Source organism: Emys orbicularis, chromosome 20 (assembly GCF_028017835.1).
Source record: "Emys orbicularis isolate rEmyOrb1 chromosome 20, rEmyOrb1.hap1, whole genome shotgun sequence".
Classification (NCBI taxonomy): Eukaryota; Metazoa; Chordata; order Testudines; family Emydidae; genus Emys; species Emys orbicularis.
Window position 1 is genome coordinate 14,684,075 of NC_088702.1, and position 23,253 is coordinate 14,707,327.

Genomic DNA, 23,253 nt, shown 5'->3' on the forward strand with positions numbered 1-23,253 from the left:
AATGGTAACTGGATTCTTCTATGAACAGGGAGTTGATGGAGATATTTAAGGATTGTGGTGCTGCCATTTCACTTGACATGGGTCAGAAAGTGTCAGTAGCATCCAGCATATGTGGGAACCTGGGGCTCATGTAGAACAGAGAGGAGGGAACTGCAACAGCCAAAGCCAGAGGTAATGAAAGTCTGGTTGGAGGATCCTGTCCAGTCTGGAGAGCTGGGATTCAGGCAGGTTGTAGGGATTGGAGCAGGGCAGACTGGACAAAAAGTTAAACAGAGGTGGATTTTTATTGTAATTATGGGCTGGAGCTCTGTGCTGGAGCGAGAGGTTCCACCACGAGCGAGCAATGTTTCATATACTGAATGATTTGCTCTTACAGATGAATGGTTTCCTGATTAACCTTCCCTTCAACCTCAATGATAAGAAAATAACTGTGTATAGAAAGGGCTGGGCCACAGTGATCCAGGCAGACTTTGGCCTCACCGTTACCTATGCCGGGTGGTCAGGACGCATCACGGTCACTCTGCCAGTGACCTACGCGGGAGCCGTGTGTGGTCTGTGTGGCAACTTCAACAAGGACAGGGAGGACGACTTGCTCATGAGGGATGGCACACTGGCACCAAGCCCAGTCAGCTTTGGCCAGAGCTGGAAGGTGGGCGACCTCCTGGGATGCTCTGTAGTAACGATACCACCATGCGCAAGTATAGAGGCTATTGAAAAGGAACAACGAGGTAGCAGGGGGCAGTGTGGGATCATCCTAGACAAGAATGGCCCCTTCAGAGGATGTCACAGCAAAGTGGACCCCCATGGGTACTTCATAGACTGCGTGTACAGCTATTGTGTCCTCAGTGAGCGGGAGAGTAACGTCTGCCAGGCCATTGCTGGCTATGCTGAGGCATGTCAGGAAGCTGGAGCTATGGTGCATCCCTGGAGGACTACGAAATTCTGCTGTGAGTCACCTGTGTTCACTACTGATTGCCCCATGGGGCTTGTTAATTTTTGTTGGCTGGTAAATGTTGAGCTAAATGCTCAGCATATCCTGTTCTGCAGAATGTTTCTTAAGAGACAAAGAAGCCCTCTCTCCAAAGGATGGGTACAGTCATAGGAGCTGGCCCCTCACCGTGCCCTATCAATGTGCTGCACCCCAGGCCAGAGGGGCACTGTCTGGGGATGTAGTAGTTCCCTCCATGGTCTATCCAGTCAATCCTTGGCTTCCCTGCTGAGCCTGGATACAATCAGAGGTGGGAGTCAGTGGAGTCTTAGTAATTGAGATATCTGTCCACTAGGAACTGGTTTGGGAACCCACCAACTCGTCTCCCATAAGCCATCATCTGGGAATGAGTTTTAGGAACTACTGACCTAGAATCAAAGCAAAAAGCTTGTGGTGAAAAGCTCTACAGAACAATTCCAGGCCCACGAGCCCTCCACTCCCTACACTCTGATCTTGGACCAGATTAGAAGCCTAACCCTTGGAGAGAGATTGTCTGTATCCCATTACCTGGTGTCCAGGGGCAGCTCTAGGCACCAGCAAAGCAAGCACATGCTTGGGGCAGCCCATTTGCAGGGGCGGCAGGGATCCAGCATGGGAGCTAAGAACCAACAGGGGGCCCTGGGAGCTGTAGTTCCTTGGTTAGCTCCCTGCCTATAGAGCCAGCCCTGGAGCAGGGAAAGAACTACATTTCCCAGCATTCCCTTGGCCACTACCAACAGGAAAGACAGGGAGGGAGTGAGAAAGCTGAGACCATTCTACAGCCTGCTTTGAATGGAGAGCTGCACTGGGAAGGGTAGGGATACCATATTTTAACATTCAAAAAATAGGACACTCCACGGGAAGGGAGGGTAGCCCCACCCTGCCACCATCCACTCCCTCCGACAGCCCCCCACAGAAACCACAACCCATCCAACCCCCTTGCTCCCTGTCCCCTGATCACCCCCTCCCGGGACCCCTGCCCCAACTGCCCCCCAGGACCCCACCCCCTATCTAAGCCCCACTGGTCCTTGTCCCATGATTGCCCCCTCCTGAGACCCACCCCCATCTAAGCCTCCCTTCTCCTTGTCCCCAACTGCCCCCTCCTGAGACACCCCCCCTCAAGTTCCCCCCTAGGACCCCACCCCCTACCTGTCCCCTGACAAACCCCTGGGACTCCCATGCCTATCCAACTGCTGCCTGTCCCCTGAGTGCCCCCCCGAACCTCCGCCCCATCCAACCCCCCCTACTCCCTGTCCATTGACTGCCCCCCCCGGAACCCCCTACCCCTTCTCCAACCTCCCAGTCCCCTTACCGTGCCACTCAGACCAGTGTGTCTGGCTTCGCGCAGTGCCAGACACGCTGCTGCATACATGCTGCCGTGCTCCCCTGCGGAGCCACAGCCCCCTCCCCCCAGCACCTGCCTTCCAGATTTGAACACCTCAAAATTCAGGAGTGCTCAAGCTCAGTTACTTCATTTCTCCCAAATCAAATATACTGATCCACTAACTTGCTGTAGAAAAAGTAGGATAAAATTGAGCAAGAAATGCTTCCCAGTGGTTATTACGACTGGAATTGCTATTTTCAACAGTCATTGCCTTTTTTGTTTGTTTGTTTAAAAGGAAGACCATGATATCGCATTGGCAAATTCCCCATAGAAAGAAAGAATGGAACAAAAGAATAAAAAAGGCACCTCAACTTTTTCTCATTTATGTAGGACAGTCTTAGAATATGCATCCAGATATTCTCCAATCACACAAGCTGAAAATGGTTCCACTTTACTGCAGTTCTGTAATCATATGGGAACCAATCCTATCTGTGTTCTGTGCACATCCAAAATTCCTGCTGAATGACCCGCCCTGGGAGCGAGTTACCAGTGACCCAGGGCTGCGGTGGAAGGAGGGTGCAGGTGGGGGGGGGGGGGAAAGAGAGCCCAGGGCTGGGGCAGCAGGAGGTTTGTGTGGGGGGCAATGGTGGGGGGGTACGGGGGAACCCAGGGCTGGGACGGCAGGGGGGTGCGGGTGGGGGGGTGAGAGCCCAGGGTTTGGGCGGCAGGGGGGTGCGGGTGGGGGGGGGGGGCGGCGAGGAGCCCAGGGCTGGGACGGGGGGGGGGGGGGGCAGCCAAAATGTTTTTTGCTTGGGGCAGCAAAAAACCTAGAGCCGGCCCTGCTGGTGTCTCTGGGGCACCCAGTCCCCCAGACTGGGACCTAATTAGAGATGTTGCCCTTTTATTAATTAATCAAACCAAGGAAATAGAAAATTAGGAGCTTGAATGAAATTGCATGTTCTGTGATGGTTCATTGCGCACATTGCTAATGCACTATATGAGCGAACTCTTTGTTCTAATTACAGCTCCGTCCTGTCCCCTGAACAGTCACTATGAATTCTGCAGCAGCTGCGATGTGACATGCAGCAACCTCTATGCCCCGGTGCAATGCAAAACCCAGTGTAAGGAAGGCTGCATGTGTGACCAGGACTTTGTTCTCAGTGGTGACCACTGTGTCCCCTTTTCCCAGTGCGGATGCCTCCACAGAGGACTTTACTACCAGGCCGGGGAGACCTTCCACCCGAGCGGTTCATGCGAGGAGCAGTGCGTGTGTCAGGCTGGTGGGGAGGTTGTGTGTAAGGCATTCTCCTGCGGCACTGGTGAGGAATGCGGGGTGGTGGACGGTGTCCAGAAATGCCACCCATTTGAATCTGTGACCTGTTCTGCCTCTGGCCATCCTCACTACCTCTCTTTCGACGGGGTCTCCTTTGACTTCCAAGGCACCTGCACTTACATCCTGGCCAAGACCTGCACCGATGCCAGTGACCTTACACCATTCACTATCAGCGTAGAGAAAGAAGATTGGGGCACTAGGAATATGTCCGTGACCAAGCTGGTGTCCATTCAGGTGTATGGGATCACACTCACCCTGCTGCAAAACAAACAGGGGCTCATCATGGTAAGTCCTTCTCCAGATCCTCATTTAGATCATTCTTGATTCCTTTTGGACAGGAGAGATTCACTTCTATACTGGTTTGTCCTCTCATGGCCAGAGGTCACTCTATAGGTGGCCTTCCTCGGTTTACCCTCTTGGACCTCTGAATAACTTTTACAACTTCTAATAATAGCAGCCCTCCTAGGGGGTTGGTTTATTAAATTAGCACACATTATGAATAAAGTTTTCACATCCACCCATTTACCTGGTCACTCCCAGGCTTTTCCTGCCTGTCTTCTCACTTCCCGAGTTTCAGGTTTCCTTGCTGGAGTGTACTGGTCTGCATCAGCCTCTGCACTCTCTTCTGTTTTCCCTGGGAACTCTTTGTGCTGGGCCATCAGCCTGGTCTTCACCAGCTGCTCTTATAGGGGAATCATGTAATTGGTGCTCAGGTGTGCCTACTTAGTAATACCTACTTGTAATGCCTACTTGTCTGGCCTCAGGCCACTAGCCCTTAAGGGGCAAGCCACCCTGTTACAAGGTTCTTATTCCGTGCTCATCACTGGAGTACTTGAGCATCTTCCAGTAATACACTAAGCAATGTGACTCACTTCTGTCTCCTATTTGCTCTCTTCTCCTCTCCCCAGGGGAAGTTGTGTGTTCAGTGGGGTGTTTTGTTGTGGATTTTTCTTAATATTCCGCTCCCTCCCCTGAGCGTTCTGTGTCCTTGCTCAGGGCCAGCCCACAACATTTTGGCACCTGAGGCGGGGAGCTCAAATGATGCACCCTTGCCCCCTCGCTTGGGCAAAAACTTTGAAAGGTCTCAATTCTGCCTTCTTCCTGTTCTACTCCTCTCATGGTACTGCTCTGCCACCTACCCCAATAAAGGAGAACTAACAACTTAAAATGCCTTGTGCAAAAATTTTAAGTAACACTTAACTTTCAAATGCCTGAACAGCAAATGCAACTTTTCTTGTCTGTATAGTAAACACTGGCATTTTTATCTGTTTGAATAATCAAAGTGGTGGTTTCCGTGCTTCTGCATTGCAAAGATTTGAACTGCTTCCTGAAGGTCCACAGTCTGGGCCAGCTCATGCTCTATTGAGATGGTTGCAAGGCCGACCAGCCTCTCCTGTGTCATTGTGGAGCGTAGATGTGCTTTTATGAACTTCAGCTTGGAGAAGCTGCATTTTCCACTGGCAACTGTTACAGGAAGTGTTAGAAGTATGCACAGAGCAACAAAAGCATTTGGAAAGAGGGTGGTCATCTTATTTGTGCACATACATTTCAGAACAGCCTTTGGAGTTGATCCTGCTGAAATGTATCTTTCATGATAGGACTTTCAGTTCATCACCTAAATCACTCGCATCAGTATCGCACATGTCAGCATGTGTCAACACTGTCTCTAGTGCCCTGCATTGCTGGTGTAGGTCTTCTTCAGGTATAGCGAGGAGTTTTGGAATATCATACAACATCCCAAATATACTGCTGTATTCCTTGAGCTGCATGAAATGTTCTTCAGCTGACTGTATTGCACAATCTAGCACCTGGTTAAAGAATTCAACTTTGAATTGTTGTTTGGGGTCTCTTATGGGATTAGCCCATGCCTCATAATAAAATGTCTTCTTCTTCAGCGACTCTTGTATTCTTGAATGGGTGGGAAAATAGCTTCAGTGTGAAGTTCCTCTACCAACTGTGCACTCTTCAGAACGTTTTGAAATCCCTCATCTGACCGGTAAGACTGTAGATATGACTTTGCTTTGTCCAGTTGTTCCATTGCTCCAGATATATCAAGGTCAACACCTTGGAGTCTCTTGCTTACAACATTTATTTCAAACAGCATGTCATGCCACAACACTAAGCCACATAGAAATTTGAAGTTATGTATGTTTCTGGTGATTCCATTTCCCTCTGCCACTGTTCTCCCACAAACAGTTCCTGTCATAGCATTATCCTCCATAATGGCAACTATGGCATCATCTATCTTCCCAATTTGGTGTTTGATAGGCTTTATTGCCTCACTCAACTTTCCCATTGTGTGGCACTCAGTGGTTTCAGTGTCAGAGAGGATGTTCCCAGATGTTGCTTCAAAATTTGCCACTGATGAGTTGATGCAGAGAAAAATACAAAGATGCTTTGAATTACATTAAAAAATTCAGCAGCCTCACTAGAAGCTGATGCTGCATCACTGACCACCAAATTCAATGAATGAGAATTGCATGGGACAAAAAAAGCTCGAGGGTTTAACTCTCGGATCCGTGTCTGCACTCCTCTGTTCTTTCCTCTCATGTTGGCACCATTATCGTAGCCCTGACCTCTCATGTCAGCTATCGCAATGCCCGTATCTTCCAGCTTTTTAAGAAGCACATTTGTCATACCAACTCCTATAGTATCATCAATGTCAATAAATACTAGAAAATGCTCTCTGACAGTCACCGTTGCAGGGACATTTTCACTAGGTTCTGTTGTTGTTACAAATTGCATCATTAAAGTCATTTGTTCCATATGGCTGTCAGGTGTGCAGTCCAGAATAATAGAGTAATATCTTGCTGACTTCAGATCTGCCACAGTCTTCTGTTTGACTTTTGTTGCCAGTAACTGTATGATCTCATTTTGAATTGTTTTTCCAAGGTAGTGGTGTGTGTACATTTTTTGGGTGGTAACTCTTCTTAGATGTTCCTGGAGTACAGCATCAAACTCAGCCATCAGCTCCACAATTTTAAGGAAGTTTCCATTGTTTGGCACATACAGTGATCTGAAGTGCCAGGCAGTGCTAAGTTTTGGGTAGCAAGCATTCTCACAATGCTTTTCAGAACATTTTTCCAGTAAAGAGACTGATGCAATCTATGATCATCTATGGTGGCCTTTAACCTTAGTCTCATCTCAAGCTTTCCACCTATGGAATGCTCTCTGGTGATTTGCTGCCTTCTCATCGCATGCCAGATTTCTAGCCAGATTTTTTCCAGTTCCTGTAGGACCCAATGTGGCTGGAACCGTAGACTAGAAGAGTTTGCAACAAAAACATTCTGCAGCATTCTGGGTTTTTGAGTACATAAGCCATGGCCTCTCCACTTTCTCACCATTGGGGATTTCACGCCATTAATGTGTTGGATAGAAACTTCTATTTTCATTCTCTTTGGGGAACATGAATTTTTTCACTTGCTGTGGCCCATGCAGTACAAGGAAGTCCCTGAGGCTACTGCTCAAGTGGGTCCACAGTCCTGGATCATCTAGACTTAAGGAACTAAACTCAGCAGTAGTTGTTTCTTGCGCCTCCACTACACTCTTCGCTGATATACACTTTTCTTTAGGAATGTGCATGGTTACATCCATTTGAGATGGAGATATGGATGCTGCAGTAGCTGTCAGGTCACCTGCACTCTGACTAACTGGAAGATCAGGCATCTCCTCACCACTCACATCCTCACTGAGGCCGGAAGGCTCACCGTGAACATTTGTGTCTATGTATCTCAGGAGAGCTCCTTTCTGCTTAAATAGAAAAGGTTCCTTTGCTTTCTTTCTTTTTCTGAATGCTGCCCCCAAAGGGCGTTTTCTTCTTTCACTCATGACTGCTGTTCTGTTCCAGCTATAGTGGCTCTCAACACTCAATTGAAGGGGACAAATAAGCAGGCTGGTAGCAGGGCCTGAGTGAGGGAAGATATCAGCATCTTAAGGGCGTAACTGGCTCCTACTACTTCAGTTGACTGCCCGTTCTCCTCAAGTGGGTTCAGGGAAGCAGCAGGAAACAGGAAGCTCCCTGAGAAGCTGGTGTTAATCAGTCCAGGCTCCTGGGGGTGCTGGAGAGGTACATAAGAGGCTCCTCCTCCTCTCTCTCATAGAATCATAGACTTTAAGGTCGGAAGGGACCATTATGATCATCTAGTCTGACCCCCTGCACAATGCAGGCCACAGAATCTCACCCAGCGGCGGCTCCAGGCACCAGCGCTCCAAGCACGTGCCTGGGGCGGCAAGCCACAGGGGGCGCCGTGCCGGTCCCTGCGAGGGCGGCAGTCAGGCAGCCTTTGGCGGCATGCCTGCAAGAGGTCCACCGGTCCCGCGGATTCGGCAGCAATTCGGCAGTGGGTATGCTGAAGCCTTGGGACTGGCGGACCTCCCGCAGGCATGCCGCCGAATCTGCGGGACCGGGGACCTCCTGCAGGCGCGCCGCCGAAAGCCGCCTGCCTGCCGTGCTTGGGGTGGCAAAAAAGCTAGAGCCGCCCCTGATCTCACCCACTCACTCCTGTATCAAACCTGTGTCTGAGCCATTGAAGTCCTCAAATCATGGTTTAAAGACTTCAAGGTGCAGAGAATCTTCCAGCAAGTGACCCGTGCCACACGCTGCAGAGGAAGGTGAAAAAACCCCAGAGCGTCTGCCAATCTGCCTTGGAGGAAAATTCCTTCCCGACCCCAGATATGGCGATCAGCTAAACCCTGAGCATGTGGGCAAGACTCACCAGCCAGACACCCAGGAAAGAATTCTCTCCCTGCAGCTCCTGCTGCTTTCTGTTATTCCCTCTCACCTTTTCTCCTGTCTGCCTGTTATGTCTCTTGTGCCCTCCTTCCTCCAGCACAGCACTCCACCATCTCTGTGCATCCAGAGCATAGAGAATACATATGCACCAGCAGCAGACACAATTTTCTACACTCTGGGTCTTAGTGGGCCGCCTCAGTTCACCTCATGGTAAGGCCAGCCCTGTCCTCGCTCCTCCCCCCTCCCTCCCAGCCTCCTGCACACTGTGAAATAGCTGTTCGCGGCGGGCGGGAGGCACAGGGAGAGAGGGGGAGCACTGATCTGTGGGGCCTGCTGACGGGAGGGAGGCACTGGGGGAAGGAGGGAGCTTGACTGCCAGTGGGTGCTAAGCACCCACCATTTTTTCCCCATGGGCACTCCAGCCCCGGAGCACCCACCTGTGGTCCCACACCAGATCTAAGGCTCAGCGTCTGGTTACCAGTGATTTCAGCTCTAGCGATCACTGAACAATACAGCGTAGAGTCAAATGCTGTCTAGGACTCCTTAGTCAGCACCACCATCACCATTCTTTCACTGGGATCTGGCCTCTCTACCCCCTGCTTAGCAAGTGAGCTTCTGTTTAGGGGAACTCCTCAATCAGTCAGGACCGGGTAAGTACCGTTCTGCTCATACAATCAGGATAACAACATTTCATTACCCCTCCACTCAAATTTAAAAATATTATTAAAGCTGATGTATATAATACACAGGTTAAGAGAAGAGTGTCTGTACAAGTGATTTGTAACCCAACAGCAGCCAAAATTGAGTACTTTGGCAAAGCAGCCCCCTCTGCTGAATACCTAGGCAGAGTAGGTATGTTTATGCAAATACCATCTGTTCCTGGAGTCCTTTCCCCAAGCTCATTCAGACCCTGCTTACACATCGTTTTCATCCCCAAAGTTTAGCTGATCTTTTAGATACCCTGGGCTCACCTTGAAGATAAGGACAGAGAACTTCAGTGCTCTCTAGAAAGCCAGCGTAGGGACAGGTTTGATATCTGCACAGCAGTCAGTGTTGCTGAGGAGATGTGTTGCAGAGGAGTGTACCAGCTGAAGTTTTCTAAGTGCCAAGGGCTTCGTGTCTGGTTATAGCCCACTGCTGTAATCCTGTCAAAAGTTGACAAAAGCATGAGTAACTGAGGACAGGTCTCATAGCCAACAGGAGATGGTGGAAAGCATTACTCATGGATGCTGCTATATGAGAGCTTCTTGTGGGCACAGTGAGCATCCTCCAGCTCAGCTCCGTCTTCTCTGCTTCCATTCCTGGTTCATAACTCGTGGGTTTTTTGGGGAGGGAGGACATGGACAAGAAGTAAGAGATAGTTCTGAGTGTAGGTGTGGGCATGAAGCAGAGCTGCAGGCCAAACATGGGTGCACGAGATGGGGATGGTAAAGAGAGAGGATCAGGGAGGAGGTGGGTGGTTAGCAAAAGGAGAGCAGAGAAGTAGGCCAGGGTGATGAGCTTGGAACATATGGACAAGATGTTTCCCCTTGAAGATTTGCCCACATTTTTTCTAACCTGGGTATTGACTTTGAATCTGAACTCTCCTTCTCCTCCTAAACCTCCTCTTGCTGCAAATCTGCCTGTTGGCAATGGCATCATTATCCTCTCTGCCACTGTTTGCACTCAGCCTGTGCTGAAATCCTCCCGCGGGCCTCCATCTCCTCTCCCCTTGACTCTGTGGGTCTCATCAGCGCAGCAGGATGGGAACAGATCGGTGGGGAGTGATTCAAGTGGGAATAGCAGTGCTGATTATCTCTGAGTACCTAACAAAAATCACGCTACACTAGCACAAGGGGAACAGCTGAGATGTGGTGAAGTCAGACCCCAAACAGGTGCAGGCGAAGAGCAGGGTAAGGAGATGGAGGGAGTGGGAAAGAGAAAGGATCAGGAGTGAGGTCAGGGGCAGAGAGAGATGTGGGCCAGAGTGATCATGTGATACAGTGATCAGGGCTTTTACTGCCTAATTTATTGCAGGCCTGGAACCATATTCTGATCTCAGTGGCACTGGTATAAATCTGGAGTTATTCTAAAGTGAGATCTGGAGTCATACTGGATTTATGCAACAGTGTCAGTGAGAACAGAATCTCAAAACTCACTGCCCATAACCCAAACACTACAGTATCCACTCCCCACAGCTCACACGGGATGCTCTGTCTCTCCCAGGTGGACGGGGTGTCCCACAACCTGCCTGTGATCGTGGCCGATGGGCGACTCCGGGCGTATCAGCATGGCGTGAATGTCCTGGTGCAAACTGACTTTGGCCTCACCGTGAGCTATGACCTGGCTTACCACGCCAGAGTCACAGTCCCGGGGAGCTACCATGGCCGGATGTGTGGCCTGTGCGGAAATTACAAAGGACAGCAGGATGACGAGTTCCTGCTCCCCGATGGCAGGGTGGCCCCCGACACTGCATCCTTCGGGTCTGCCTGGGAAGTTCAGATCCCAGAGGCATCCTGTACAGACAAATGTGCTGGGAACAGCTGTCCGGTCTGCAAGGAGGAGAGGAAAGATGTCTTCAAAGCGCACAACTACTGCGGGCTGCTCACAGCCCCTGACGGCCCTTTTGCCACCTGCCACAGCACGGTCAGCCCCACTGTGTATTTCAACAACTGCCTGAATGATCTGTGCCTGGGCAACGGGGACTCCCAGGTCCTGTGCCAGAGCATGCACAGCTACGTGACAGCCTGCCAAGAGGCCAAGGTCACCATCCAGCCCTGGAGGAGCACCTCCTTCTGCCGTAAGTGCTGTGATGCTGATGGGTCTCTGGGACGCACTGGGGAGGGTCATAATTTCAAGGCATCTCATTCCAAACCTTTGGGTTTCTTCAGAAACTCTTCTGGATGGAAACCAATCTTCCATAAGTGTCCTGGTCCTCTCCTCCCAGTCCCGCTCTCCTCCCCTTCATGTCTCTGTACCTCTGGTTCATGGTATGAGATCTTTCCTGCCCTAAATTAATTCTCTCTCTATTTAAGCTCTGACCTGCCCAGCCAACAGCCACTACAAGGTCTGTGCCAAGCTCTGTACCACCACCTGCACTGGAGACATCATGGACTGCCCAGAGACCTGTGCTGAAGGCTGCCAGTGTGACAAGGGCTTCTTCTTCGACGGCCAGGGCTGTGTGACTCTGGAGAATTGTGGGTGCTTCGAGCGTGGGAGATACTACAAGGTACCACCCCAAGCGGTCTGGGTCTGATCTAATTTTTGCTCTATCCACATCTTAATCCCTACACTAGCCAGGAATAGGGTTAGCTATAGTGGATCAGAGCTTTGGCCTATCCGGCCTGGCACCCCCACTCTGCTAGTACCCAATGCCCAAAGCACCAAGAAAGGCAAGATTATTTAATTCCCTTTGTCTATTTTAGGAAACTGAGGCACAGAGAGAGGCAGTGACTTGCTCACGGCCACATAGTGACTCAGGAGCAGATGGGAGGTTAAAACCTAGGTGCTATTTCTGGCCCTTGGCCCAGTGACAGCCTTTCTCTTTAACATTAAGAGCAAATAATATGACAACAGAACAGACATTTTCACACACATCACCACACATTTCTGGGTTTAGCACTGTCACGGAGTCACCGGGCAATGCTCTGGAACTACTCCATACAAAGCCAGTCAGGACTCAGGGGGTTGGACTAGATGACCTCCTGAGGTCCCTTCCAACCCTGATATTCTATGATTCTATGAATAAAACCGCACTTTGTCACAAGCACTGCCTGAAATTAATATAAATAATCTTTTCCCCATTACATTGTGTTATTTCCCCTTTTCCAAACGTCCCCTCAGCCCAGAGAGACCATCCTGACGAATGAGTGCCAGCAGAGCTGCACCTGCGTTTCTGCCCGAGGGGTGACCTGCAAAGCCCACAGCTGCACCAGAGAAGAAACTTGCCAGATCAGAGATGGTATCATGGGCTGCATCAGCAAAGGTGAAGGAGAATCACTGATTGAAATATGCCCCGAGGGGTTACTGTGGGTGGAATAACTGAGGTAGGGATGGGAGAAACCAGTTTACAACAGTTTATTTATTAAGCTTATTTTTCCTCAAGAAATACCCTTCTGCTAATTAACCAGCCTGATCCTGCTTAGCTAATCATAGACAGAGATAGGCAATTTGCAATTCAGCAAGAAGTATGATTGTTACAGAGGTTCCCAGGGTGCAACCTGGACTGTGGGACTGCTGAGCCCTCTGTCCAACCTGGGGCATAAGCGCTGACTCGGTGGGTGCTCCGGGGCTGGAGCACCCATGGGGAAAAATTAGTGGGTGCTCTGCACCCACTGGCAGCTGAGCTCCCCTCACCCCCCGCCCCGCCCCACCTCCGCCTCCTCCTCCCCTGAGCACACCGCCTCCCCGCTCCTCCGCCTACCTCCCAGCACTTCCCACCCAGCCACCGCCAAACAGCTGTTTGGCTGCGTAACAAGCTCTGGGAGGGAGGGGGAGGAGCGGGAACGTGGCACGCTCAAGGGAGGAAGCGGGGAAGAGGTGGGGCCAGGGCAGGAATTTGGGAAAGGGCTTGGAATGGGGGCGGGGAAGGGGTGGGAAGAGGCAGGGCAGGGATGGGCCTCATGGAAAGGGTGGAGTGGAGGCTGAGCCAGGGGCAGGAGGGGGATCGAGCACCCAGAGGAAAGTGGGGAAGTTGGCACCTATGACCTGAGGTATCCCTCTCACTGTGATGCTGTTGGCAAGCTATAAACCTCTGCTGGGTATTGCACTTACACAGACATCCACAGGCAGGGACACGCCAAACCAAGTTTGGCGAATGTTTCTCCTAGCCGTTCATGAACCAACAATAGGGAGGCTCCAGCCAAATCCCCCCAGCTCCCCAGCCTTGCACCTAGGGTGACCAGATAGGGACAGTCCCGATATTTGGGGCTTTTTCTTATATAGACTTCGATTACCCCCCACCCCCTGTCCCGATTTTTCACACTTGCTGTCTGGTCACCCTACTTGCATCCCAGAACGGTACCATCTTGCCTTGGTCAGAAGCCTGACCAGTGTAAGTTCATTACCCAGTCCTCCCCTCCTTCGATGTGGAGAGGACACACACTAGCCTTTATAAACTGAGCTGGTGGACTTCAGAGAGAAGCAGCATAAGAACTGAGTTGTGGGGAGTTAGGAGGGGAGGGAAATCTCTGAGATGAACTTTTCCTCCAATGGGAGTCACAGGTGCTTGGCACCTCTTACCATTTGACCATTAGCACCTGCAGCTCTCACTGATTTATGGACTGAATTCCCTCTCCCAATGGAATCACTGGGAGTTAGCCAATGACAGGGGGGCTGGAACAATTTTTACATTGGGGAGGCTGAGAGCCATTGAACCAAACTGTAAACGTTACCTCCACTGGAATCCACTTCAAGCCAGGAGGTGCAGCAGCCCCCCCAGCACTCCTAGTTCCCACACCTATGGCTAATGACTTCAGTGCCATAGCAATGTGTTATTGAGGGTGCTCAGCATGTTGCTGGATCAGAGCCATAGGTACTTGTGCACATGCATAACTTGAAGCATGTGTGTAGCCTTATTGATTTCAACTGAGCTCACTTGATTAAGTGTTTCGATAGATTGGAACCACAGCTTCCAGCAAACCAAGTGCCGTTGAGTATCCCGGGCTTCCCAACCTCTCAGTGTCCTCTGGCTAGCTCCGCTGGTTCTGCATGAACTCTGTGCCCATGACAGGGCTGGATCTCCCAGCCTAGACACTGGACTTGAGTTCCCTGCCCTGTTGATAGAACTGGGCTTTTCTCCTTTCAGATCCCTGCAAAACCCTGAAATGCCGGATCAAGGAGAGATGCAAAATTGAAGATGGACAAGAGGCATGTGTTCCTGCCTACACTGGAATCTGCCTGGGCTCAGGGGATGCACAGTACCAAACTTTTGATGGCCTGAAGTTTGACTTGCAGGGCACTTGCAAGTACACCATCGCTAAGTACTGTGGCAGTGACCCTACCCTGGAGTCCTTCACCATCGATGAGAAGAACGACAACAGGGGGAACCAGGATATCTCCTTTTGGCAGGTGACCAATATCTACGTCTATGGGTACAACGTCTCCATCTACAAGAGGGAAGTTGGCAAAGTCCGGGTGAGTTTCCCAGCTCAGGGCTCTGTGCCTTTTCTACTTAAACAGTATTTTTTGTGTAGTGCCTCTCACACAAATGGAATCCTAGACACGGGCGACAGGGTAGGCCTCAGCTGGAGTATTGTGTCCAGTTCTGGGCACTGCATTTCAAGAAAGATGTGGAGAAATTGGAAAGGGTCCAGAGAAGAGCAACAAGAATGATTAAAGGTCTTGAGAACATGACCTATGAAGGAAGGCTGAAAGAATTGGGTTTGTTTAGTTTGGAAAAGAGAAGACTGAGAGGGGACATGATAGCAGTTTTCAGGTATCTAAAAGGGTGTCATAAGGAGGAGGGAGAAAACTTGTTCACCTTAGCCTCTAAGGATAGAACAAGAAGCAATGGGCTTAAACTGCAGCAAGGGAGGTCTAGGTTGGACATTAGGAAAAAGTTCCTAACTGTCAGGGTGGTTAAACACTGGAATAAATTGCCTAGGGAAGTTGTGGAATCTCCATCTCTGGAGATATTTAAGAGTAGGTTAGATAAATGTCTATCAGGGATGGTCTAGACAGTATTTGGTCCTGCCATACAGGCAGGGGACTGGACTCGATGACCTCTCGAGGTCCCTTCCAGTCCTAGAATCTATGAATCTATGAATCTATGAGCTGAATATATCATATCGGCAATAAAAGTACATAAATGCAACTGGTCTTGTGTGTTTGACATGGTTGTGATAGATAGATAGATAGATAGATAGATAGATAGATAGATAGATAGATAGATAATTATGCAGACAAATATTAACTGGTAGATAGGGTGTAGCTAGATAAATACTGTGTTTATTCAGGGAAAGTCACTTTGATTTCAGTGATTCTTTTACATGCCACTGGTTAAAGTGACAATGATTTACAGCCGAAATGAGTGGCAAGGTGACAGTTGCAGTAAGAACAAGTGAGGATGAAAGAGCAATAACACCTATCATACCTCCCCCCTCCTCTCTGTCTCTAGCTGAACAGTGTGATCACCAGTCTCCCAGTGACGCTGAAAGACGGTAAAATCAGACTGTACCAGAAAGACCTCAGCACCATCCTGCAGACAGACTTCGGCCTCCAGATCTCACATGATGAAAATTGGCGTGTAGTGATCACCCTCCCCAGCAGCTATTATGGGGCCACGTGCGGCCTATGTGGGAACTTCAACCAGAATCCAGAAGATGACATGATGTCATCCAAAGGCACCATAGTCTCCTCCATCATGGACTGGGCTGCCAGTTGGAAAGTCCAAGACCGGGACCCCCTTTGCTGGGATTATTGCCAAGGCACTTGCCCAATGTGTGATAAGAGCAAGAGAGATCTGTATGGGGATGACAGTCACTGTGGGGTGATCAGTAAAGCACTGGGAGAGCCCTTCAGAGAGTGTCACTCCAGGGTGAGTGCTGATGACTTCTTTGACAGCTGCATCTATGACATGTGTCTGAATGAGGGGGACAAGAGCATTCTGTGTGAGGCGCTGGAGGCCTACGCGAAAGCCTGCAGGAAGCATGGGGTCACTGTCGCTGACTGGAGGACGCCGTCCAGTTGTGGTGAGTCTGGCAGCTTGGTTTCTTATTGACCGCAGTAGTGGTAGTCAATCTGTTTATCTTTTTTGATGAGCATGGGGATGGAAATATCCAGGATCCCTGAGGTACTGGGGTCAGCACTGACTCTTAGGGTAGAGCTCCCCCTAGCAGTCAATCAGCTAAGAGCTAACCCGCCTAGCCCTGTTAGTTAATGAGATCTAAACAATCATTGATTCAGTTGCTCAGGTACATGTACACAGCAGCTGGGAGGCATAATTCTTCTTCAAGTGCTTGCTCATATCTATTCCAATTAGGTGTGCGTGCGCCGCGTGCACGATCGTTGGAAGATTTTTACCCTAGCAACTCTCGGTGGGTCGGCTGAGGCGCCCCCTGGAGTGGCGCCCTTATGGCGCCAGATATATGCCCCTACCGACCCAGCGCCCCCTCAGTTTCTTCTTACCGCCCATGATGGTCGTTGGAACTGTGGAGAGCGGCATAGCTGACCTCCACATCCCTAGCTTTCTCGTTGTATTATAGTTAGTTCTTTAGTGTAGTTTACCAGTTTTAGCAGTTTTAGAGTAGTCTTAGTAAGTTTGTATATATATAGTGTATATATAGTGTATATAGTTGTATATAAGATGAGGAATCAGGGTTTATCCCCGTTCCTCTGTCCCGGTACCAGGACTCATGCCCAAGTCTCCGGGTTTCAAGCCTTGCTCGGCCTGTCTCAAGCCGATGCCCATTGGAGACCCCCACGACTCCTGTCTGAAGTGCCTGGGGGAAGCTCATCAACCCGATAAGTGCTGCATTTGTGCCTTGGACAAAAAAGGAGCGGGACTTCCATCTAAAACAGCTCCTGATGGAAGTGGCACTTAGCCCGGTGCCCCCGGCACTGCGCGCAGACCAGGCACCATCAGTCCGCAGCGCGCCTCCGGCACCGGAGCGACCCAGCACCAGCAAGGTACCTCGGCACCGGACGTCTCCGGCACTGGTACAGACGCGACACCGCTCGCTGTCTCCGCGGCCCAAGAAGCAGCACAAACCACCTGCTGCTCCTCCGCAGTTGCAAGCACCGCCTGCGGCCTCTGTGGAGCAGCGTGCCGTGCCGGACCTCACCGCGAAGGCACCAACTCCGGCACCGTCGATTCCGGTGCCTCAAGCACCGTTGAGTCCGGTGCATATAAGCTCCCCGGTGCACACCGTGGTTGAGCTGGGCCTGCCGTCCACTACAGAAACCTTCTCCACTGCTCGGGACCTTATCGCGCTGACTGAGCCTGGACTGTCCCATCCATAGGGAAGCCCACTTTCATGCAACTTCCATCGCAGAGTGAAACAGCTCGGCACCGCTCTCGATTCTGGTCCCGGTCCCGGTCTCGGTCCCGCAGATGGTCCCGGTCTCAGCGTCGCTCGCAGTCCCGGCACCAATCTCCATCTCGGCGCCGGTCGTACTTGCGGCGCCGCTCCGCCTCCCGAAGGTCTCCCTCCCGGTACGATCGGTACCGATCCAGCTCCCGGCACCGATCCCGGCACCGCTCATCGCGCAGCCGGTCGCGGCACCGCCTGCACCGTCGGTCTTCGTCCAGATCTAGATCGACCTCCCGGCACCGTTATGACTGTTGATCCCACTCCTGATCATGGTACTGCTCGGGACACCGGCACCGGTCCCCATCCCTCAGGTGCGGACCGGTAGAAGGTGACGGTTCAACACAACAAGTGCGTTCGGCACTGCTTTGGCCTTTTCGCCCGAACTCGGCGTCGTCCCAAGCGGCGAGTGGCTATAATGTCCATGGCCAGGACGCGGATGGCGCTAGCCAGGGGCCAGATGTAGGACAGGACCCCGAAAAGGGTCCTCCACAATGGTCCTTCTGGACCCCTTGGGCATACCACCAAGCCCAAGGTGGCCCCTCAGGCGCTTCTTGCTCGGCTCATTCGGAGCCTAGGGTACCTGAGGCAACTGTTAGCCGTCCTCCCCCGATAGCTTTGGAGACGACCGCCCTACTGCCTGAACAGGCTGATGTCCCTACGGACGTGGACCATGGGCAACCGGACACTCCTCAATCTGACCTTCCCCAGGACCCACTAGTCCAGGGATGGTCCTCCTCATCCTCGCCTGACGAAGCCGTGGCAGGCACGTCCTCCTCTGGCCCTCCACCTATAGATCTTCGTCCTCACCAGGACCTGCTTCGTAGGGTGGCACAGAACATGAATCTGCAGGTGGAGGAGGTGACGGAAGTTGAGGACCCGGTGGTGGACATTTTGTCGGCTGATGCCCCCACGCGGGTAGCTTTATCCTTCATTAAGACCATTCAGGCTAATGCCAATATTATCTGGCAGTCCCCGGTGTCCATCCCTCCCACAGCCAGAGTGGTGGAAAGGAAATACATGATGCCATCTAAAGATTATGAGTACTTGTATGTGCACCCCCAACCTTGCTCCCTCGTTGTACAGTCTGTAAACGAGAGGGAGAGGCATGGCCAACAAGCGCCCGCCCCTAAGTCCAAGGACGCTAGGTGCCTGGATCTGTTCAGGCGTAAGATTTACTCAACTGGTGGCCTACAGCTCAGGGTAGCTAACCAGCAAGGCCCTCCTGAGCCGTTATAACTATAACACCTGGAACTCGATGGGAAAATTCAAGGAGTTGGTTCCCTAGGAGTCCAGGGAAGAGTTTGGGGCCTTGCTCGAAGATGGCAAGAAGGTGGCAAGGACATCTCTGCAGGCGTCTTTAGACGCAGCTGACTTGGCAGCTAGAACTCTAGCCTCGGGAGTAGCTATGCACCTCATTTCATGGCTGCAAGTGTCCGGCCTTCCACCGGAACTGCAGCAGACTATACAGGACCTGCCCTTTGAAGGCCAAGATCTCTTTTCAGATAAAACTGATCCAGGACTACAAAGTCTGAAGGATAACCGGGCCACCATGCGCTCATTGGGCATGCATATCCCGGTGACACAATGCAGGCCCTTCCGGCCCCAGCCGCAGCGCACTTACCCGAACCCTCGACCGCGGCAAGACTTCTCTAGAAGGCATGGTCGTGGCAATGGGAGGCGACAACCTGGTCTGCATAACGTCAGATCGCTGGGTCCTACACATGGTGGAAAATGGATACCAACTTCAGTTTATTTCGCCCCCCCCTTCCCACCCTCCCTCCCCATCCCTCTTCAGGGACCCTTTGCACGAGCAACTCCTCTTGCAGGAGGTACAAGCGCTCCTGTCTATTGGAGCGGTGGAAGAGGTACCAAGGGACTTGAGGGGCAGGGGTTTTTACTCCCGCTACTTCCTAACCCCCAAGGCAAAGGGGGGCTTCGGCCCATCCTGGACCTACGCGGACTCAACAAATTCGTGGTAAAGTTGAAGTTCCGCATGGTTACCCTGGAAACTATTATCCCTTCCCTGGATCCTGGAGACTGGTACGCCGCCCTCGACATGAAGGACGCGTACTTCCACATAGCCATTTAACCACCGCACAGGCGGTTCCTTCGCTTTGTGGTCGGAAAGCAGCATTTCCAATTTGCGGTCCTCCCCTTCGGCCTCTCCACAGCGCCAAGGGTCTTCACAAAATGTATGACTGTCATAGCGGCCTGGCTCCGCAGACATCAGATCCAAGTGTTTCCGTACCTCGATGACTGGCTCATTCGGGGTCGGTCCGAGCTACAGGTGCGGTCTCACGTTCAGTTCCTCATGACCTGCTTCAGGCAATTGGGCCTGCTGCTCAACGCTGAAAAGTCCACTTTGGGGCCAACCCAAAGAATAGACTTCATTGGGGCAGTCCTAGACTCGAATCTCACCAGGGCGTGCCTACCGCAGACCCGCTTCCAGTCCATGATGACCATTATCCACGCCCTCCAAAGCTTCCCGACCTCGACAGCATGCACATGCCTTGGTCTTCTGGGCCATATGGCCTCGTGCACCTTCGTGAACAAACATGCCAGACTACGCCTCCGCCCACTTCAGATCTGGCTCTCGTCAGTGTACCGTCCAGGCCGGGACAGTTTGGACACAGTATTCACGGTACCGACGGAGGTCTTGTCCTCTCAGGGTTGGTGGCTAAACCCCAGCCTTGTTTGCGGGGGGATGCCATTCCGTGCCCCACAGCCCTCTCTAGTCCTCACCACGGACGCATCCTCTCTGGGCTGGGGCGCTCACCTCGCGGACCTTCGCACACAAGGCCTTTGGTCCGCACAAGAAATAAACCTGCACATCAACGTCAGGGAACTGAGAGCAGTACGCCTAGCGTGTCAGGTATTCCGCGAACACCTGCAGGGCTGTTCTGTCGCGATCTTCACAGACAACACAACGGCCATGTTTTACATCAACAAGCAAGGCGGAGCGCAGTCATCCCTCCTCTGTCAGGAAGCCATACATCTCTGGGAATTTTGCATAGCCCACTCAATCAACCTGGTGGCGTCTTTTCTCCCAGAAGTCCAGAACACCTTGGCAGATCGCCTCAGCAGGTCCTTCCTCGCTCACGAGTGGTCGATACGTCTGGACGTTATTCATTCTGTTTTCCGGAGGTGGGGATTTCCCCACATAGACCTTTTTGCCTCTCGCGAGAATCGGAAGTGCCAAGTGTTCTGCTCTCTCCAGGGACGTTCCCCGGGCTCCCTGTCGGACGCCTTCCTGATACTGTGGAAAGACCACCTGCTCTATGCCTTCCCTCCATTTCCGTTGGTCCACAAGGTCCTCCTCAAGTTAGCAGAGACAAGGCCCGCTTAATCTTGATCACTCCAGCGTGGCCCAGACAACACTGGTACACCGCACTCCTCGATCTGTTGGTGACGAAACCAATCGCTCTACCATTGTGGCCGGACCTGATCACTCAGGAACACGGCAGGTTATGTCATCCGGACCTGCAGTCCCTCCACCTGACTGCTTGGCTGCTGCATGGCTGACTCAATCCGAGCTGCGTTGCTCCACTTCGGTACAGCATGTGCTCTTGGGGAGCAGGAAGCCCTCCACTAGGTCCACATACCTGGCCAAATGGAAGCGCTTCTCCTGCTGGTGTGCCCTAAACAACACTGTCCCTATGGGGGTGCCAGTTCCTACCATCCTAGACTATCTCTGGTCCTTGAAACAGCAAGGCCTAGCTGTCTTATCTATCAGAGTCCACCTAGCAGCGATCTCTGCCTTCCACCCAGGTGAGAACAGGCACTCAGTCTTCTCCAGTCCCATGGACAGCAGGTTCCTCAAGGGTGTAGAACGTCTGTACCCACAAATTCGTCAGCCGGCCCCTACGTGGGACCTCAATCTAGTCCAGTCTAGACTCATGGGTGCCCCCTTTGAGCCCATGGCCACCTGCTTGATTCTGTACCTGTCCTGGAAAACAGCTTTCCTCATCGCTATCACATCGGCGAGACGAGTCTCTGAACTTAGGGCCCTCACATCGGACCCACCGTATACGGTGTTCCATAAGGACAAGATACAGCTGCGACCTCACCCCGCCTTCCTCCCTAAGGTGGTGTCTGCCTTCCATGTCAACCAAGACATCTTCCTCCCGGTCTTCTTCCCAAAGCCGCATGCTTCGCGAAGGGAACAACAGCTACATTCCCTAGACTTCGCAGGGCTCTTGCCTTTTACATCGAACGAACGAAGCCGTTCAGAAAGACATCCCAACTGTGGCAGACCGGATGAAAGGCCTTCTGATCTCTTCGCAGCGAATATCGTCTTGGATTACGTCATGCATCCGTGCATGTTACGACTTGGCGGGTGTCCCAGCTCCACGACTCACTGCCCATTCTACTTGGGCTCAAGCTTCGTCCTCTGCCTTTCTGGCTCATGTGCCCATACAGGAGATCTGTAGGGCAGCGACTTGGTCATCTGTGCACACGTTCTCTTCCCACTGTGCCATAGTGCAGCAGTCCAGGGATGATGCAGCATTTGGTTCAGCGGTTCTTCACTCCGCGACATCTAAGTCCGACCCCACCGCCTAGGTAAGGCTTGGGAGTCACCTAATTGGAATCGATATGAGCAAGCACTCGAAGAAGAAAAGACGGTTACTCACCTTTGTAACTGTTGTTCTTCGAGATGTGTTGCTCATATCCATTCCAAACCCGCCCTCCTTCCCCACTGTCGGAGTAGCCGGCAAGAAGGAACTGAGGGGGCGCTGGGTCGGCAGGGGCATATATCCGGCACCATAAGGGCGCCACTCCAGGGGGCGCCTCAGCCGATCCACCGAGAGTTGCTAGGGTAAAAATCTTCCGACGATCGTGCACGTGGCGCACACACACCTAATTGGAATGGATATGATCAACACATCTCGAAGAACAACAGTTACAAAGGTGAGTAACCGTCTTTTCTCAGCTCAAGTGGACATTCACACACTCACTCGGCTTGAGATCGATATCTAAAAATATCAGTGTGGATGCAAAGTCACAGGTGACAGTGTAGGCTAGCTGCCCAAGTTTCCTATGTATTGTGACAGACCCAGACCAGTGGGGTACAGGAGTCTGGTAGAGGGCAAATATACTGGTCACTGGATGAGTAGTTTTCTGTTCCCTGAGTGACCAGAGTAGGGGCTGCACTAGAGTAATCAGGAACCTGCTAGAACCAGTTGAGGCAGGCAGACTAATTAGGACACCTGGAGCCAATTAAGAAGAAGCTGCTAGAATCAATTAAGGCAGGCTAATCAGGGCACCTGGGTTTTAAAAGGAGCTCACTTCAGTTTGTGGTGCGAGTGTGAGGAGCTCGGAGCAAGAGGCGCAAGGAGCTGAGAGTGAGAGGGTGTGCTGCTGGAGGACTGAGGAGCACAAGCGTTATCAGACACCAGGAGGAAGGTCCTGTGGTGAGACTAAGGAAGGTGTTTGGAGGAGGCCATGGGGAAGTAGCCCAGGGAGTTGTAGCTGTCATGCAGCAGTTACAGGAGGCACTATAGACAGCTGCAGTCCACAGGGCCCTGGGCTGGAACCCGGAGTAGAGGGTGGGCCCGGGTTCCCCCCAAACCTCCCAATTGACCTGGACTGTGGGTTCTTCCAGAGGGGAAGGTCTCTGGGCTGTTCCCCAACCCACATGGTGAGTCTCTGAGGCAGGAAAATCCGCCAATAAGCGCAGGACCCACCAAGATAGAGGAGGAACTTTGTCACAGTATATATACCCTATTGCCCACATGACATATGTGTGATGTATCTGGCAAGCTGACAATGGTGGAGTTCAGTGTTTCTAAGTGTCCATGGAGTATAGGGGGCTGTGGAACTTTTTTGATGGTCTTCAGAGTGAAGCAGCTATAGACAATTGTGGAGGTAAGAGGGGAGGCAGCTCCA

At 51.8% G+C, this 23,253-nt stretch overlaps 1 protein-coding gene across 1 annotated transcript in view; it reads left to right on the top strand.

Moving 5' to 3' along the window:
- The window catches only part of LOC135892559 (IgGFc-binding protein-like), a 114,925-nt gene that overhangs the window by 44,567 nt on the left and 47,105 nt on the right, over nt 1-23,253 (top strand). Inside the window, exons 21-27 of the mRNA XM_065420361.1 lie at nt 377-947; nt 3,317-3,909; nt 10,562-11,135; nt 11,371-11,564; nt 12,179-12,320; nt 14,142-14,470; nt 15,453-16,026. Of these exons, the coding sequence (XP_065276433.1) occupies nt 377-947; nt 3,317-3,909; nt 10,562-11,135; nt 11,371-11,564; nt 12,179-12,320; nt 14,142-14,470; nt 15,453-16,026 (2,977 nt within the window). The remainder of the gene's footprint in view (nt 1-376; nt 948-3,316; nt 3,910-10,561; nt 11,136-11,370; nt 11,565-12,178; nt 12,321-14,141; nt 14,471-15,452; nt 16,027-23,253) is intronic.